This window comes from Camelus dromedarius, chromosome 7, assembly GCF_036321535.1.
Source record: "Camelus dromedarius isolate mCamDro1 chromosome 7, mCamDro1.pat, whole genome shotgun sequence".
NCBI classification, from domain to species: domain Eukaryota; kingdom Metazoa; phylum Chordata; class Mammalia; order Artiodactyla; family Camelidae; genus Camelus; species Camelus dromedarius.
The window spans coordinates 14416153-14433090 of NC_087442.1; the positions used below are offsets into that span (position 1 = coordinate 14416153).

General features: G+C 40.5%; 1 protein-coding gene across 2 annotated transcripts in view; it reads left to right on the plus strand.

Annotated features, from left to right (window-relative positions):
• Window positions 1–16938, plus strand: part of DGKI (diacylglycerol kinase iota) — a 395126-nt gene that overhangs the window by 226467 nt on the left and 151721 nt on the right. For both annotated transcript variants that reach the window (XM_064487331.1, XM_031455444.2), the window contains exons 13-15: window positions 4857–4970; window positions 6435–6572; window positions 9566–9644. In XM_064487331.1, coding sequence (XP_064343401.1) covers window positions 4857–4970; window positions 6435–6572; window positions 9566–9644 — 331 coding nt within the window. The remainder of the gene's footprint in view (window positions 1–4856; window positions 4971–6434; window positions 6573–9565; window positions 9645–16938) is intronic.

Consider the following 16938-nt stretch of genomic DNA (forward strand, 5'->3'; position numbering starts at 1 on the left):
CACGGATTATTGCTCACGGTCTTTTATATCTCCTGCTATTAGTTTCTCTCTCTCTCCCCCTGGCACTTTCCTGCTGCGGTGCCGCTTGGCTATTACTGTTTTTGATCGTCTATGAAAGAAAGACTTCATGACTCGAGGGCAATCAAAGGTGGGATCGATTTGTGAACTTGAGGCTCAACTTTAAGTGGAGAGACAGGAAGAAGGAAGGCATTTTGCTTCTAGGGAATTGGACCTTTATGGGTGAAGTAAAGAAAGAAGGAAAATACAGCTCCATCATAGCAGTTACTGTTAATCCAGTGTTTCCTCATTGTCAGGCACATGCTAAACAGTTTCTACATGTTATTTAATTGATAAAATACTCCTAAGAGTTATCCTTTTTCACATAATGGGGAACTTAGGTTAAGTGACTTGCCTCAACTCACCTGGCCAGTATGTGATGGAGCAGAGCTTCAGACCCAGCTGGGCTCCCTCTGGCTGTGTGCCTTCCCTGCACCCCTGTGCTGTGTTGCCTCCCCAAGAAGCTGGTGGTTGGGTAGTGATCACGTAGCTCTCGGATGAGAAAAACTATTCAGGAGTTGTGCAAAGACGCAGACCCACTTCAGTCAAAGTACTGTGAGCCTACTAACATTGTGATTGTTCGTGAGGGAATTTCAAGACACACACAAAAATCTGTGCTGTGAAAGGCAGGAGGCTTTTGATGACTACAGGTGTTACACTGTAATGAAATACTGAGATAATCTGCTTATATTCAAGGGGAAAATTAAATAGTTGATTAATTGGCTGTTGGAAAAAGGAGCTAGAATCTCTATGCATGTTTTTAGAGCAAATCATTTGACAAGAAAGGGGAAGTTCCTTTACATTCATATCAGCTGTATGTTTTCCTTTTATGCTTAAGGCCGAGTGCAAGAGGGGAAGAAGATGGTGAGGAATCAAAGGGTCTTGAGGACTCCTGCCATTATGGGGAAACGCAGCCCAGTTTCAGGTGGATTCTTGGCAGCCTGCCTTGGCAGGAAACAAGAAGAAAAAGAATAGGAACAGAACTTAAGGTTTGAATGAGGACAGTTATACTGATCAAAGGACGATTAGAGGACACCTTATCAATTCGTGGAAGTTATGGAACATTTATTGCAAAGTCATTTGAGCACTATTTGTGTTTCATGGGCTATGAGTTAATCTCTGACCTTCATAAGAGCGTTATTCCTGGGATTTAGAACTTCTCTCTTTAAGCTCAGCATCAGAGGAGGTGGTTTGGCTGTGTGTGATTTTTCCCTCCTCTTCCTCTGCATCCTTTCACTATCCCTTTCTAGTAGTTGAGTGATTCCCAGGATCCTGAAACCAGAGTCAGGTTCTCTGTAGGTGGCCAAGGCCTCCCATCCTGAGGCCACAGGGTCGGGGTGTTTCAGGTGTGTGGAGTGCTCGAAATCTGGCCCCGCCGCTAGAGAGGGGCTTTGTCCCTACAGCCCTGAGGCATCTCAGCTTTCTACGGGTTGTGGCTTCAGGCAGTGGTTCTCCACCCTCTCCTCCTGGCCTCTTTCCTGCTGGCCCGGAGGGAGCCCCGCCCTGTTCATACACAGCCTCCTGCCAGCAGGGGGTGAACTTTTATTCCCCATCATCAGATAGAAGCCAAACTCCTTGCCTTCTCTGCTGTTTTGTGCTTGGTTTGTTTCTGGCCCATGAAGATTTCTTTTTACCCTATTGTCGTGTCTAGAGTGAAATGGGATGTTGAAACTGTGAACTCATAGTATTACCTTTACCAAGAAAAGATAGACCTATTTCAAATAAACATAAGGAAAATAATTCCAATTTAAATCTACCTAAAAGAAAATGGGCTGACTTGTGAGTACAAATCCTAAAGGGGAGGCTGCACGTTTGACTCTCAGAGAAGTTTGTTAAAGAGACTGCCTTCTTTCCCCTGCTCTGTATGGGATGTTGAGTTAGATTTCCAGTAAGTTTCACTGCATTTCTGAGAGTCCCTGGTTCTGCTCAGGGCTGTTTACATGTGCAGTCAGTGAGCCCAGATTGTTGAGATTTCTGAGTCTTCACGTCCTTCTTAATGCTCTGTAAACCCCTTTCTTGCAGTTTAATTAGGGGTGTCATCTTTTACTGTGTTTGGTCTATGCTTCTAGCAGCACAGGAACAGTAGCCTAGTCATCTGAACAGCTCTTTTTTCTTTTACTTCAATAGCAGGGTTAGGGGGGATTGTGAATAAGAGAAGCACTAATGGTGCTGGGTCGGAATCTAAGGACTCGTGTGAAGTGAATCGCCCAGGCTGGGGGATGGAGGGACTTCCGGACACTTGTATAGGTCGGGAATCTTAGTTGACCATATTGAGTGAACATGGTGGCATCCCTTTCTAGAAAGTAAACACAATTTGAGATTTCTTGATGAATGGGCAAGTTTTACATCCTGGGAAGCAGTCTTCGTGGAGGGGAAAGGGTTTTAGATGGGAGTCAAGACATCCAGCGTGACCTCACTGCTACCACTGCTGATGGTTTAGTCTTGAGCACATAACATGACCTCTCTGCCCCACGGTTAATAAATCTGCAAGTCAACTGGATTTGATTAAGCAGTTTCCAGGGTTTCTCCAGCACCCCAAAGCTTCCAAAGGTACATGCCATTGTCTCCGGGATGGTCAGGCTGTTGCCGGTGGATCCAACCGGTGTTCCAGGTTCTTGTCCTGTCCCAGAAAGAATTCAGAGACAAGACGTAGAGGTTAAAAAAAGTAAAGTGAGGATTTATTAAAGGATGGATAGTACACTCTCGAGGGGAGAGCGGGCAGGCTCAGGTGAGCGGCTGCCCTGAGTTTCTTTGGCAGGTTAGTTACATATGGTGTAAAAATGAATGGGCGGAATATTCATTGAGAAGGGAAGGGCTTGGGGTCATATTTCCTGACTATCATCCCAACTCCATCTTCCCAAAGGAGGAGGGATTTTTGTCCTTATTTAGTCTGGATCAGAAGTGTCCTGGCGTCGGTGCATGATGGGTACTTCTGACCTGCAAGGCTAATTTTATTGAAATGAGGGCATAATGAGCAAAAGGTTACATTCGGACACTGGAAATTCCTGTCTTTTCTGACCTTTCTTTGTTGGTCTCCAGGCCAAAAGGTGTGGCCCCTTATCAGCCCAAAGATTCCTGCTTTTCTTTCTTTGCCCAGGGACTCATGGTGCTAACAGGACGTACGTTTTCCTGCATTTGGCTTGTGCCCCTCCTTTCTGCCCAATTCCTGCCATTTGGCCTGTGTCCCCCTTTCTCTGCTCATATCTAGCTATCTGCCTGCTCTAACAAGGCCACGTCTGGAACTGGGTTTAGTTCTTTATTGAAAGGCTCCCTGCGCCAGAGCGGCTGAGAGTGGCCTTTGGTGTGTGACAAACCTAACTTTGAATTGAATGCCAGCTCCACGACACCAATGATGTGACATTAAGGAGGTTCCCGAACCTTTCAAGTCTTGGTTTCCTTATCCACAAAATGGAGATGAAAATCGTGTCTGTCGTGGAGTTGTTTTGAAGTTTAATAAGATAATTCATTAGAAGACTTTGCTCAGGGACTAGCACATAGAAAGTAACCAGTATGCTGCTCTGATTGTTAACGGTAAATTCCTGGAGAGCAGGCCTTCTGCCTTACCAATCTTAGTCTAGCTCACTTCTCTTTTTATTTCAATTGCTTAGTTCTGTGTTTTATCTATAGTAGTGTTTAATGAATGTACTATTAAAGTACAATTTTTTTTAAATTAAAAATATTCATACAAATTTAGAATGCGTACATGTCCAAAAATTATTTAGCTTTTTAATAAAGGAACCAGCAAGATAATACAGCTTATTTACTGGAGAAAAAGAGGAAGACGATTATGTAGTTTATAATAACTTTTCTAAATTTGAAATAAAATTGGTTTTTGCCTTTAAGGGTGAATAGAACCATAACCTTTAAAGTAATGCGGTTTTCTCGGTATTTCTGCCTTTACAGGACAGAAATCCTCCAGTTAACCTACATTTATAAAGTTCTTAGATAGGCCTGTGACAATTCTCTACAATGATATTGTGGGGATATATGCAAGCTTTCTTTTTGCTATTTCCAAGTTTGGGGTAATTTTTCTAAATAGTTATAAGACGAAACCCAAACTATTATTTATCTTAAAAAAAAAAGATTAAACAGGAATATGATTCTAGGATATAAGTATCTATTTTCTGCCTAAACTTATAATAAGTACTAGATCTATCCATAATTATGTTTTCATAATGTTTCATTAAGGGGAATATCGGGCTATTTAGGAAAACACTACTAATTTCTAAGATGATACCGGGGCGAGTAACCATGTAATGAGTACTTACATGGGCCACGCACCACACTGAGGGCTTTATACACATTTTTGTTTAATCTATAAACAATCTTGTGAGCTAGGTATTATTATCTCCATTTTGAAAATCAGATAAATGAGTCTCAGTGAGGTTAAATAATTTAACCAAGGTCACAAAGCCAATATGAGCCAGAATTGAAATGCAGGCTAAGCTTGAATCTTACGTTTTCTGCTGTAACCTTTGTATGTACTTCCCTAAATTTTAAACCCTCCTGACTTTCAAAGCAGCTCTCTGGTTAGACATACAGCTGAATGGGTCTGGTTTTGCTTATATGATAGAGCATGTGCAAAATGGTTCTTTTCCCTAGAAGAGAGCTGCCATTTTGAAACTGCTTGAGTTAAGGGGGCCTTTGTGTTCCCTGGTCACTGGATTAAAACATGCATGTTTTAAAGAAAACTAAAACTATTCTACTTTGCTCCCTTTAAAGCCTCCTCTTCTCAAGTTGTCTTCTTTGTAACTTATCTGTCTTTCTTATATCTCTTCTGGCCCCCACAATGCCTGTAGGTGGGCTGGATCCTTTCCATTCTGGACGAGCTGCAGCTGAGCCCTCAGCCTCCCGTCGGGGTCCTTCCTCTGGGGACTGGCAACGACCTGGCTCGAACTCTCAACTGGGGAGGGGTAAGAGCTGCTCTCAGGGGCATGTCATCAAGAAACAGGGTCCCCAAATCCTCAGGTGATTTAATGGAAGAGGAATATGCCACTGTTGTCCAAGGAATAAGTTAAAGTTGAGAGTCAAGGTCCCTGTGAACCATGGTTTGATCTGGTAACTTCTTCAGTTTGAACTTATAGTCAGCTAGAGAAAAGGGAAAGATTTAGGGGAGGAAATGGGGGTTAGTACACAGGCCTGGGGCTTTTTGAGGTATCCACTAAAACTCAGAGGGTGGGTTGGCCTCAAGTCCTCATGTTAAACAGTCACAGAGACTTGAATTGCTCCTGAGCCTCAGCCCTGGCCAGACTCTCGAAGCTGGTGCAGACTTAGAGTCCTTACTTCGGAAGAGTTATGGCTTTGTTTGAGCATTTGGTTTTCCTGGACAGTGTTGTCATGGTTGTGGCCGTGCAGGTAGCCAACTGTCCTTTTCACCATGGAGCCAACTTCAGGCAAACGTACTGAAGGGAGTTTACCTGCACTGCCAGCTGTTTCATCATCACCATCATTATTTCTACAGTATTATTACTGCTATTTTTACAGTACTAACAAAGTAAGAAGACACAATATGCTAACATTTGCTGTCATGCGAGCTTTTTATCTGCTCATAAGAGGCCATTACCTGGGCTGGGCTCCATGAAAATTATCTTCAGATATTAGCAGATATTAACTTGGCTTTTGGATGAATTAACCTCCCATAGGTGACACTTATGGTCAGATATTAGCAGTTGTTTATTTTGGGTGAATTAGCTTCCCACAGGTCTTTTTTTTTTGTAAAGTGTATGTTGCGTAAATAATAAATATGTTTATATAAAGCAGCTAATGTATTGTCGTATGAATTCCTCTTATCCACATCAGCGACTTGCTTATCCTTAGTAATCACACTGTCTGTAACGTGTGCTCAAGGAATAAGTAGCTCCCTACCAGGGCCGTTCCTCAGTCAGACTTGCCTGAGGTCACAGAAGGAATGGTGTTTCACTATAAAGTTAGGGAGAGGTGAGTGAAATGGAATGTCAAAGGAAGAAATTGTCTATCAGATGCCACCTTGATTCTTTTCCCCCTTTTCCACACACACTTGTTCTTTGTATCCCTCAAATTTCTCTAGTGGGGGAGCCTGGGGAGACCTGTTTTTACTCTGATAAAAATAGCCATCCAGCTTGGCTCTCAAATGCCTACTGGTGACAACTAGTTCTCGGTCCTGGCAAAAGTAATTCTTCAGCTCAGACCAGCTAGGGTTAGTATTTCTGTGCACATTACCTGTGACTCTTGTCTTAAAAATCTAAGTACCTACAGGAAGACAGGTTACTCTCCCAGCCTTGCTAATTGCAAAATAAACAGAGAGCCGTAGCAGAAGGGCTCTGCCTTGCATGAAGTCCCCTTGGCCATACTGTTTGCTACTCCCGACGGCAATGTGTGTTTTTTCTTTGATCCCTTAGGGCTACACTGATGAACCTGTTTCTAAGATCCTTTGCCAAGTAGAAGACGGGACAATTGTACAGCTAGATCGCTGGAACCTCCACGTGGAAAGAAACCCAGACTTACCCCCAGAAGAACTTGAAGATGGCGTATGTAAGGTTAGAGAGCTCTTTCTTCAGCAGAAAGGAACCCTGGGGTATCTGCCTGAGCAGGAAGTACATTCCTGGCTGGAGGGTCACATGCTGATTCCTTCCTGTGAGGTAACAGGGTCGTGTTTGAGTTTATGGCTATTAGGACTATGAGAATGACACGACCCAAAGATCCTGCCCTTAGACTTCTAAAGACTAAAATTTCCTATCTGCTTCCACAGCCCAGAGAGCTGTTCTGGGTCCTCAGCTTCCACACCAGAAAGATATATATCGATTTTCTAATCTTTCAAATTCATTGCAAACTCTTACCCTACGGTAAGATTAAAAAAAACCCTATGGTCTGAAGAATCAGGCATGTGGTCTTTCAATAGAAAGATAACCTCCTGAGATTAATGGTCTGATATCAAATATCTCTGATGTTTAAGAAGCATGAACTAAGCCAGTTTCATCCCTCGGCTGGGATGTGAAAATGCCTGAATAATTATGTGACTTCGTGTTTTCCCTCTAGTGATTAAACTTTTATTTAAACCTAGACAGACCAAGGGACAGAGTTGTACTGATGCTCATGTGGAGCTTCCTAGGAGCATTTGGCTTTAAGTTCTGGCCTCAGTTTCAGATAACTGTGATAGGTTGCTGAGCAGCTGCTTGCTTCATATTGCGTTCCACTTCTATGGCAGTGTTTTCAAACTTACGTTGCATAAGAATCTCCGGGGGTGCCTTCCGAAAACACAGATCACAAGGCTCCATCCCCAGGGATTCTGATTAAGTAGATGCAGGGTCAAGGTCCAACCATCTGTGCTTTAAACAGCATCCCTGCTACGTTGGATTATGCCGTTGATGGAGGCCAAGATTTCCTAGTTGTTTCAGCTTTAAAACCCAGTATCATTTTATATCAAATGATTGCGCATTAATTTATTAGCACCATGATCCTGACCAATTCTGAAAAATGTTCAAGTTTCTTATTTGGCTAAAATTGGTTCAGACATGTTTTGTCTTATCACCAGGTTTTTTTTTTTAACCTAAACTTTAATCGAGAAATTGTAAGTTTTCTAGTAGATACCATGATTGCTCAATTGATCTTGAGTTCATAACATCACAATGTTGTTCAAACAGGCATCATCTTGGGATATAAGATGTCTTTCTGATGTTTTTGACTGACAGAAATGGAATAGAAAATAGCTAACGTACAAAGAACTGTACCATATGGAAATTTTAAGGTCCCGTCCCCACGAAACTTGGAATGCTTAGGCCCCCGACAGAAATCTATGTTTAATTCTCTTCCCAACAGCTTAAGGAATGGAAAAGACTTCTTGGTGGAGCCAGGGAACATTAATCCAGATAATTAAAGGGCTTTGAAAATGGATTTTTGAAGAGACATGTAGGAAATAGGGGCAATTTTTCCTGGAAAATGTGAATAAGAACTTAATAACAGACTAGATTGTGACGTTATTTAGAGGATGGTGACCAGATGTTCCCCTCAGCTCTCAGTGGCTGCTGGGACATGGGTTAGGACTGCAGCCAAAAGAACATAAATGGTAGAAATGAACGTATCTGTGCTTTTGGCAGGATCACCCGCCCTTGCTGTCATTACTAAGGGCTGGTGTTTTGTTTAAGTGCGGGAACTGGACATTCTCAGATTTGCAGCCAGGAGAGTGAGACGTGGTTTTGGCATCGCTCTATGCGCCTAGCTGCCTGTTCTCCGGTTGGTTGTCACCACTTCTAAGGGCAGATGTGGCCTCTGAATCATTACATGCTCTGACTCAGCCTTCCACGGAAGGGTTCATCCTTTATTCCCACTAGACACCCAGGCAATCCGATTTCTTGCTCTCTGTGTTAATATCTCTCCCGCTCTCCCTCCAACTCATCCTCTCATTTCATTTTTCTCTCAACGGGGCAAGAGCCTCACTCTAGTCCAGCAGAAAAATCTTACTGATTAAGGTGCATGTGAAGCCCTCAGTGAACTTACTTTTGAAACCTGGAGGCTAAACACTTATTTCTGATAGAAGAGAGGTGCATTTCTGTCTGGAGGGAAAACCTGATAATTATCTGGAAACATTATCCAGGCGGAGATCAGTTTACCTCTCTATTTACTTGAGTGTTTATCTTCCATTCTGAGTTGCAGAAGGAAAAGTGAAAGAACTGCCATTTGCCTTCTAGCATTTTCCATGTGTTTTTCTAATTGTTCTAACGTTGCACCCAAGCCTGAAAATCCTGTTAATTTTGTAGTTTTAATGCAGGACTTTAGGCTACAAACTCTGTTCTTTCCTTTGCTCAGCTTGTAGCAGCAACAGCCCAAGACCTAGAGGACCCTGGGGAGGAAAGCTTAAGTTTGCGTGTGTCTGTGTCTGCGAATTTCACAGTCATATTAAAGACATAAGATTTGATAGACTAAATAGGAATCTTCATACTGAAAAATACACAGACACACATATGTTTATTTTTCTTTTTCTTCTGGGTTGAGAATAACTGACTTATTGCTTATGTGACTTTGGTAAAGATTTATAGTTTTTGAAAATAAGGGTAAACAAGTTAACTTATTCATTTTAAGTTGTAGTATTAATATACTGAACGTAAATTCTTGAGGAAAAGTGCATCCACTGATTAAGAAGTTTAGACACGATGCTTCGAATTGAATTTACTTTCTCGTTTCGCTTAGTGAATCACTCTGTGTAACTGTTACAAAAGTGCATCCCTCAGCTTAAGTCAGTTCTCTCATTACAGCATCTGCAAGAATGGCTCTCATTTAATAATTTGTATTTGTTTTTCTATCCTTTGTTTCCTAAACTATTTAAAATTCTTGGGAGTATCATTTGAGTTGAGCTTTCACTGAAAAATTAATTCAAAAATCCCTTGTTCCTTCTACATAGACAGCCCTACCTTGAGTCATGTCTGATCTTTCTCCCAGGACTTGCCCCTGAGACAGGTGTCTGGCTTTAAGTTTTATTGTTCTCTTCTTGCCTGGTTATGCACAACTTTAGCTCTACCTTTGTTCATCATTGCAGCTTCCTCTGAATGTTTTCAATAATTACTTCAGCCTTGGATTTGATGCCCACGTCACATTGGAGTTCCATGAATCCAGAGGTGAGGACAACGTCCCATTTCCATCTCCCAGGGAGGAAGTTTCCAGCAGGTGTTTGCATGTTCCCTTTGTTTGCACATCACTCACGTGTTGACAGTGTGCTTCAGTGTTGTTTTATTTTAACCTTCATGGTGACACTGGGAGCTGGCCAAGATGGGAACTTATTACAGGCAGTACCCTGAGACCTAGCTGTTTAGGGTCTCAAAGATGATTGAGGACAGGACCAGATGTTGTGCCAGATGTTGGGACTGCTAATCTTTAGATCTGACTAGAAACTTGGAGGCCAGTGAACTCCTAAGAAGTGATAAAGAGAGAGTCTTTCGTTTAAGGCAGTAGGATACTCACAGCTTCTCAAACCACCAATTTTTAAAGTTCATAACTTTATAACCAGAGCCATTGAAATCTGGTAGCAAAACATAAAAGTCTTCCGTATGTGCGTGAGAGAGACAACAGGCACCTTAGAACAATGGAGGGACTGTGGGTGGTTTAGGTGGGAAGAAAAGGGCATGCATGGTGTGACTGGACTAGGCTTGAAGGTGCTGGGACTCTCCACTGCACAAGACGGTATGAATGAGCCTGGTGGTCATTCCAAGTCCTAGAAGAGATGGAGTCAAGATTGGGGGAGCAAAACAATTTTTGAAAGAGAAATAAGATGAAATAATGACATGTGGGTTAAATATTTCATCAAAATTTTCTTATGCCATTCAGAGCTGAGAAAGTGTAGGGTTTTGGCTTATGCTTTGAAGCCTCGGCCCCCTGCTCTCTTGGTCTCTCCTCATCTCTCTCTCTCAACTCTCTTATTAATATAACTGTACTAGACATCTGTGTCTATGCCTGTAACTTGACCCTTGTGGATATGATAATATGTAACCAAAAGAATGCTTGGCTATAGGTTAGCAAGTAATTTGTGAGATAAAAGTCATAAAGCAGTGACTGTTTTACGTTCCCCCTGCCCCAGATTCTGCAGGAGCCTATGTGGTTTTAACTCACAGAATTTGAAATACGGAGTACAACCAACTGTTCAGACTCCAGTAATAATGCAAGAGAAAACTATGATTTTAAGAGTTAAGAGTGGAGCCATAAGATGAAGGATGTTACAAGACAAAATGAAAGTGAAGTGTAAAACTGTAATTCTCTTACGGAATTCAGCAGTTTTGGTAGACTTGGCATTCTTGGCTTTATGAGGATTTGAGGGTCAAATGCTGTGCCAAATAAAAGCAATACTGATTGAAGAGAGAGTCATGGTTTTCCCTGATTAGCCAGAAAATCACGTAGAAAGGTTGGTTGATAGCAGAACCACAAATATCAAATACCCAAATCAGAAGCACCACCACGTTCCCCACCACCACCACCCCCGCCCTGGACAGTTCTTGGAGGTGTGATATTCAGAGGGTCCTATACTTAAAATCTGTTGTCCTTCCTGTGTTTAAGGAGAGTTAATTTGAGGAAGTAAATGGGTATTTTTTTCTTCATTTCTTACCCCAATTTTCCCTTCATATTCTCTAGAAGACTTTGGATCTGGCTTCCTAATAAGAAATCTTTGGGTTACTTAACAATATTTGTAAAGTAGTACAATTATCACTAATGCATGAATCTCCAAAATTAGACATCTTGGCCTGAAAGGAGGCCTGCATGAGTAAGGGGCCAACAATGAGCTCATTCATGGGAGCCCAGTGTTTCATTTAATTCATCTGAAATTTGTCCTAAGGATGCATTTCCTTGTACTGTGGTTAAACTTCCATGCCTCACAGTGAGAGGGCAGCAGAGAGGGACATCCAGGTGAAAAGACCAGGTTTAGAAGAGAATTCTGGTGGGAAAGAGCTTTTTCCTTTCCTTTCAAACTATGAGACGATTTCATTTTAGAGAGGAATATGCATATTATTGTGGTATATCTCTGTATCCATAGTTTTGCATCTGTGTGACTGTAAAATAATTAGTGAAAAGATGCCAGGCATTCATCTTTGAATACTTTATTGCTGAGACTTAGTGTAAGGGCTTTCCTGCAATGGGAGAAGGAATTGCAAACATTTCCCCTGGAGGTAAGCCTGGGACCCTTGAGGAAAAACAGCCACTGAAGAGCTGACAAGGGAGGATTGATGTGGATGGAGAGTAATGAGTACCATGTTCATGGAGAGGGTATAGAGATGGTACACAATGAATATCCACAAAATATTGGGACCAGATTTGGTTGATATGCCTGGACTAGAGTTGTGAATTTCTCAGTATCTGTTAGTCTGTTCTTTTTGCATTAAGTGAAAAAAAATTATTATTTATGATGAAAGGTATAATTATTCAAGCTATTTAAAAAAAAAACAAACTATTTTCCGTTTATTTGGATTTTTCTCATATTTTTACCTGGATAGTCAAGCGCTCAGGTTCATCTGCAGAAAGAAAAGAAAGATAGCAAGAGGTGGACTTATTTATTCTTGTCAGTAGACAGTGAGTGACTTTTCTCAAGCGACACGTACCATAGTGGAGACTTCAACCTGTTCTCAAATACAGCCACTCAGGGATTGAAACTTCATGACAAAACTTGTATCAGTTGCCATTACATACTTGGAGAGTGACTCAAAGCTTCATCATGAGAGCCATTATAAAAAAATGAGCTTGCATAGAATAACCTATTAGGTATTATTGAAAAAGATACAGTACTTTAAATTGAGAATTATGCTAATCCATTTACATGGAATGGGTAATAAATCTCACTAAGGCAGAATCTTGAAAAAATTAATTGCAGAAATACTTTTTGGCGAAATTTGGCAGCTGTGAAATAACCCATCAAATTGACATGGAACAAATGCAGACTTTTGCATTACTAGTGATATTTTATTTCTTTTAGAGGGGACAATGAAAATGACATTTATTTTGAGACAGTATATTAGTGGCTTTACTGTGTAAATACTTTTAGAATTATCAGAAAATCAAGTAAGGAGTGAAGATAGTCTTAACAATTTGATTCTGAATATAAAGAATGCAAGCATTTGAATAATTTGAATAGAAAGAAGGTATACTTCATTTGATTGGAAAACAGATGCTTTTAAAATTTTTCTCAAAGTGGCTGAGCCACGCATGGCTGAACTGTCGCTGCTTTCATATCGGAACATGCAATCGTTTGGAACAGAATTTAGAGATTTAATAGGACTGGTCATTTAATTGTCAGTTGGAGTCTTGCCCAGTACTTTAATCATTATTGCATTATGACAGTGCTTGAGGAAGTACATTGAAAATATTCCAATCTATTAATATATAGCCATGTTAACAATGATTATGGTTATCAGGTAGCAAAGCTAGGTCTCACTCTGCCAGCTATGTGAATTAGATTGCCTTTTTTTTTTCGGCCATGAAGGATATTAAACACATCGAAACTTCTTAGTCTGAGATTGGATGCTTAAGTTTTACTGCTTCATTGAAATTACTTATTATTCAGAGGATTTGAACCTTATGCTACAAGGTCAAGGAAATACAATTATAACTCTAGAGGAGTCAGCATTTAAATTTGATGTAAGATTTACTGTTTTCACTGAATATACGGAGACAGTGCAGATCAGCATGTTTCCAAGGATTATGAATGTTTCATGATTGATACGGAGAACTGACAGATTTCTTTAAAAAGGTGTTATTTTCAATGGATTGCTGAATTTTATCATCCCCTTTACTGTAAAGGACCCATTGTGCGGCTGTTGTCCAGGTAGTAAGACTCAAGTACAGTTTACCTTGAGAAACTCTCACCGTCCAAGGTTGTCTGTCTGTAACCTTTGTTTCTGTCTTGAACCTCAGCGTGGCATCTACTCATCATTTAAGACTCAAGTGTACTTGCCTCTGGAACTTTTCTGATCATTCCCTTTATGTTGGACCCCCATTTCATATTATATAGACATCTTTGTATGGCAGATACAAAATGACATTTTATTTTTCATTATCAGAACTGTCTCCCCCACTTTAAACTCCATGAGGGCAAAAGACTACATCCTATTTATTTTTATCGTCCTTGCGCCAAGTCCAATGGTGTCTCAATAAATATTTGTTACAGGAATGGAATGTTTAATTGGAGGTTAGACTCCATCTATAAAGAGGTAAATAAAAGTAGGAGGGACTATACAGTAAGGGTAAGATTGGTTGTATAGGCAGTGAATTATACAGGAGTTTGGTGGGGACTCTTGGTGGGAGGAAGGTATCAGGGGAAGATTTCCAGAAAGGGTAGTAGGTAACATGGCTGGGAGATAAAGAAGGAGTATGATATAAACAAAGTAAAGTGGGTGAGGGCATTTCAGACAGGAAAGAAAAGTACAGAGGGACAAATGAATTTGTGATAAAGATGGGTTAGATGACCCATTAATACATAATGAAAGATTTTTGCAATGGTGTTAGAAAAATGAAGATAATGTTGGTAAAAATGCTTGTCCTTAATGGGCGATGATGTTGGAAGAAAAGATGTTTATAATGGAAACCATTTGAACTGAAGCTGGCAATGTTACTGTAGGCATAGATTTTGGAGTCATTTATGTATACATAACTGAAGTCTTAAGATTGTCTAAGTATCCAACGCAGAGAATATGGAAGATGTGTGAGTTATATGGGGTCCAAATTGCTTATTGGTTTTTATAAACATAGTGTTGAGCTTATATTTACTAATATCTCCCTAACAGGCAAGACCAATTATAGACAAAAGAAGGATTTAGGATCCCATTCTAATGGCACATATGTTACTGTGTTGCCTATAAGGATGGGATGAACATATTAAAATAATGGAATGGATTATACCCAGAGCCTCATCACCGTTATAAAAGGATTACATCCAGAGCCAAATCATTTGGATGATTTAGATGATGAGGTCTGGGAAGTCTGAGCTAATGAGATTTAGAAGAGATTTTTGGCTTTTGAGTTAGTACTATAATGGGGAAAAGACCTTTGGGGACCTGGGAAGGGGAAGGAAGGAATGTGTTTTTCGTATGTGAAAGACGTCAATCCTGGGGGCCAGAAGGTAGACGATAGTAGGTAGGATTTTGGTCTCCATGAACTTTGCCATTTGGTGTCATAGTTGTTGGTTATGTCATTTTACATAGCAAAATGACTTTGCTGATGTTAGTAAGTAGCCGACCTTATGATAGGAAGATAATTCTGGATTATCTGAGTGGGCCTAATGTAGTAACATGAGCCCTTAAAAGCAAAAGTAGAAGGTTGAACAGAGAGCTCTGGCAGAAGTCAGGCAAAGTGTGAGAAGGACTTGATGCACCATTATCTGACTTGGACATTGGAGGGGACCACAAGCCGAGGAATGCAACCTCTGGAAGTTGAGAATGAACCCTAGCCAACAGCCAGCAAGAAGAAAGAACTTCATTCCTGTGACTGCAAGGAAAAAGGTTTTGCCAACAACCTGAATGAGCTTGGAAGTGAATCCTTTCCTGACCCCTTGATGTTGGCCTCTTCAGGCCCAAAGCAGATGACTTAGGAGAGCCCAGTCCACACTTGGCCTAGAGAACTATAAAGCAATCAGTGGATGTTTTAAGCTGCCCAAGTTTGCAGGAATAGAAAACTAATACAGTTAACGGTGGTGTCCAATCAGATTGTAAATAGGTTAATGGCATAGCCACGGGCAGTGAGTGTTTGGGTCTCACCATCTCACACCCTGTTCCTGTGAAAGAGGAGGACGGGCCGTCTAGGAACTGCAGCAAGAAGCCATGCGTACTCCACTCCTGGGGTCTTGGGATACTTTAAGTATTATTGGCATTTCTTGAGGATGGTCTTCAGGATTTATCTCATACCAATGAACGAACACAACTTCCTTAAGGAACAAGAGCCCTTCAGCTTTTTTACTGGACCTTTCCCAGTTCTTTATGCCCATTTTCTTGATATAATTGGGGTCTACATTCCTTGGTCTTTCTCAGAGTCATGTTAAGTCTTATACAGACACATAGATATATTCAGTCATTTGGCCCCATCCTTTGAATGGCCAGTGAGGAACGACTGAGTACTGTTTTTGAAGGCTATCCCTTGGTTGCTTATGGCCTGGCTTCTGCAGAGAGTGGCAAAGCTCCAACACACTAGCAGACATCTCTTTCAGCTACAGCCAACCTTTGTTTCTGAACCTGATTTGTGCTTGGGATAGGGTGGCTATAAAAATGGAAAAAGGGTCCAATTGCCAAGGCAGGCTCAATCTGGGAGTCAATAGTATAATATACTATTATGTTATTAGAGTAGCAGAGAGGTAACAATTTACATCACATCTTTTCTACCCTCGAAGCCAAAGCAGGTGTATGACTCCCCTACCTCTTTATTTTCTATCTTTTTGACCCCTCTCAGACGTCTTGTTAGAGCTCTAGTTTTAGGTTTACTTATTTCATTGAATTTTACCTAGTTAAATTACATCTGTTTTCAAGTGTGTGAATGAAAACACCAGAAACGCAGTTTATTTCTTAATTTTATTTGTCCTTCTTTGGTCTTACAGAATAATTTTTATCTTTTGAGAAAAAAATGTATTTCTTTAAAGGAAGAAAAGCTTTTTCAGTTCTCCAAGGCTTATAGGAAAACTCCATAGAGATGTGAATATTCTCCAAACCATATATTATTTTTTTAAAAAAGTAAATATTAATAGTTGGTATGTGATTCACTTAAGAGCTGTGAACATTGATGCTCTGAAAAAGTTCTGTGCCAGAACTGTAGGTCCCATTTTCCACTTCTCCTTATAAATTGCTCAATAGCTAGATCTGATTTTGTTTGTTTTAAATTAGGGACTATGTTCATACAATAAATTTTATAGTAACAGTTATTCTCATTTTGCCTCTGCCTCCAATAAAGCAAGAAAGAGTTAATGTACCTGGAAATAGTATCTACCCAGATCTGGGTCCAAAAAGACCAAAACAACATTGTCATTCAGCTGCTAAATTTATCCTGAAGAAAGCCTGGAGTGTAAAAATGGTCAACTCTGGGGCCAATAGATAGAATCAGGGAGGCAGAGCATTTAGGACCATTTTTATCTTCTTTTTGTTTACTATATTCTATGAAAATAACCTTTTACCTTTTATTTTGTTTCTAGGGTTAGAATACTTAGCTGGTAGGACAGAGTGCATCTCTAAGGAGAGGTCTGCAATACAGAAACCATAATGAATAAAAGTTCTCAAGAGTCAATTTACAAAAATACTACCTTTTTTAAAACCTGTAGTTAGTTTCCATGTCATATGCTAGCATGTTCTAATAATCATGAGGATAATCTAATAATCATTTGTCCAGGATTGTTTCCTGAGATTTTGTAGCGTTAAATCTGTCCAGTCTGTGTGAACTCTTGCTACTTTCCTTCAT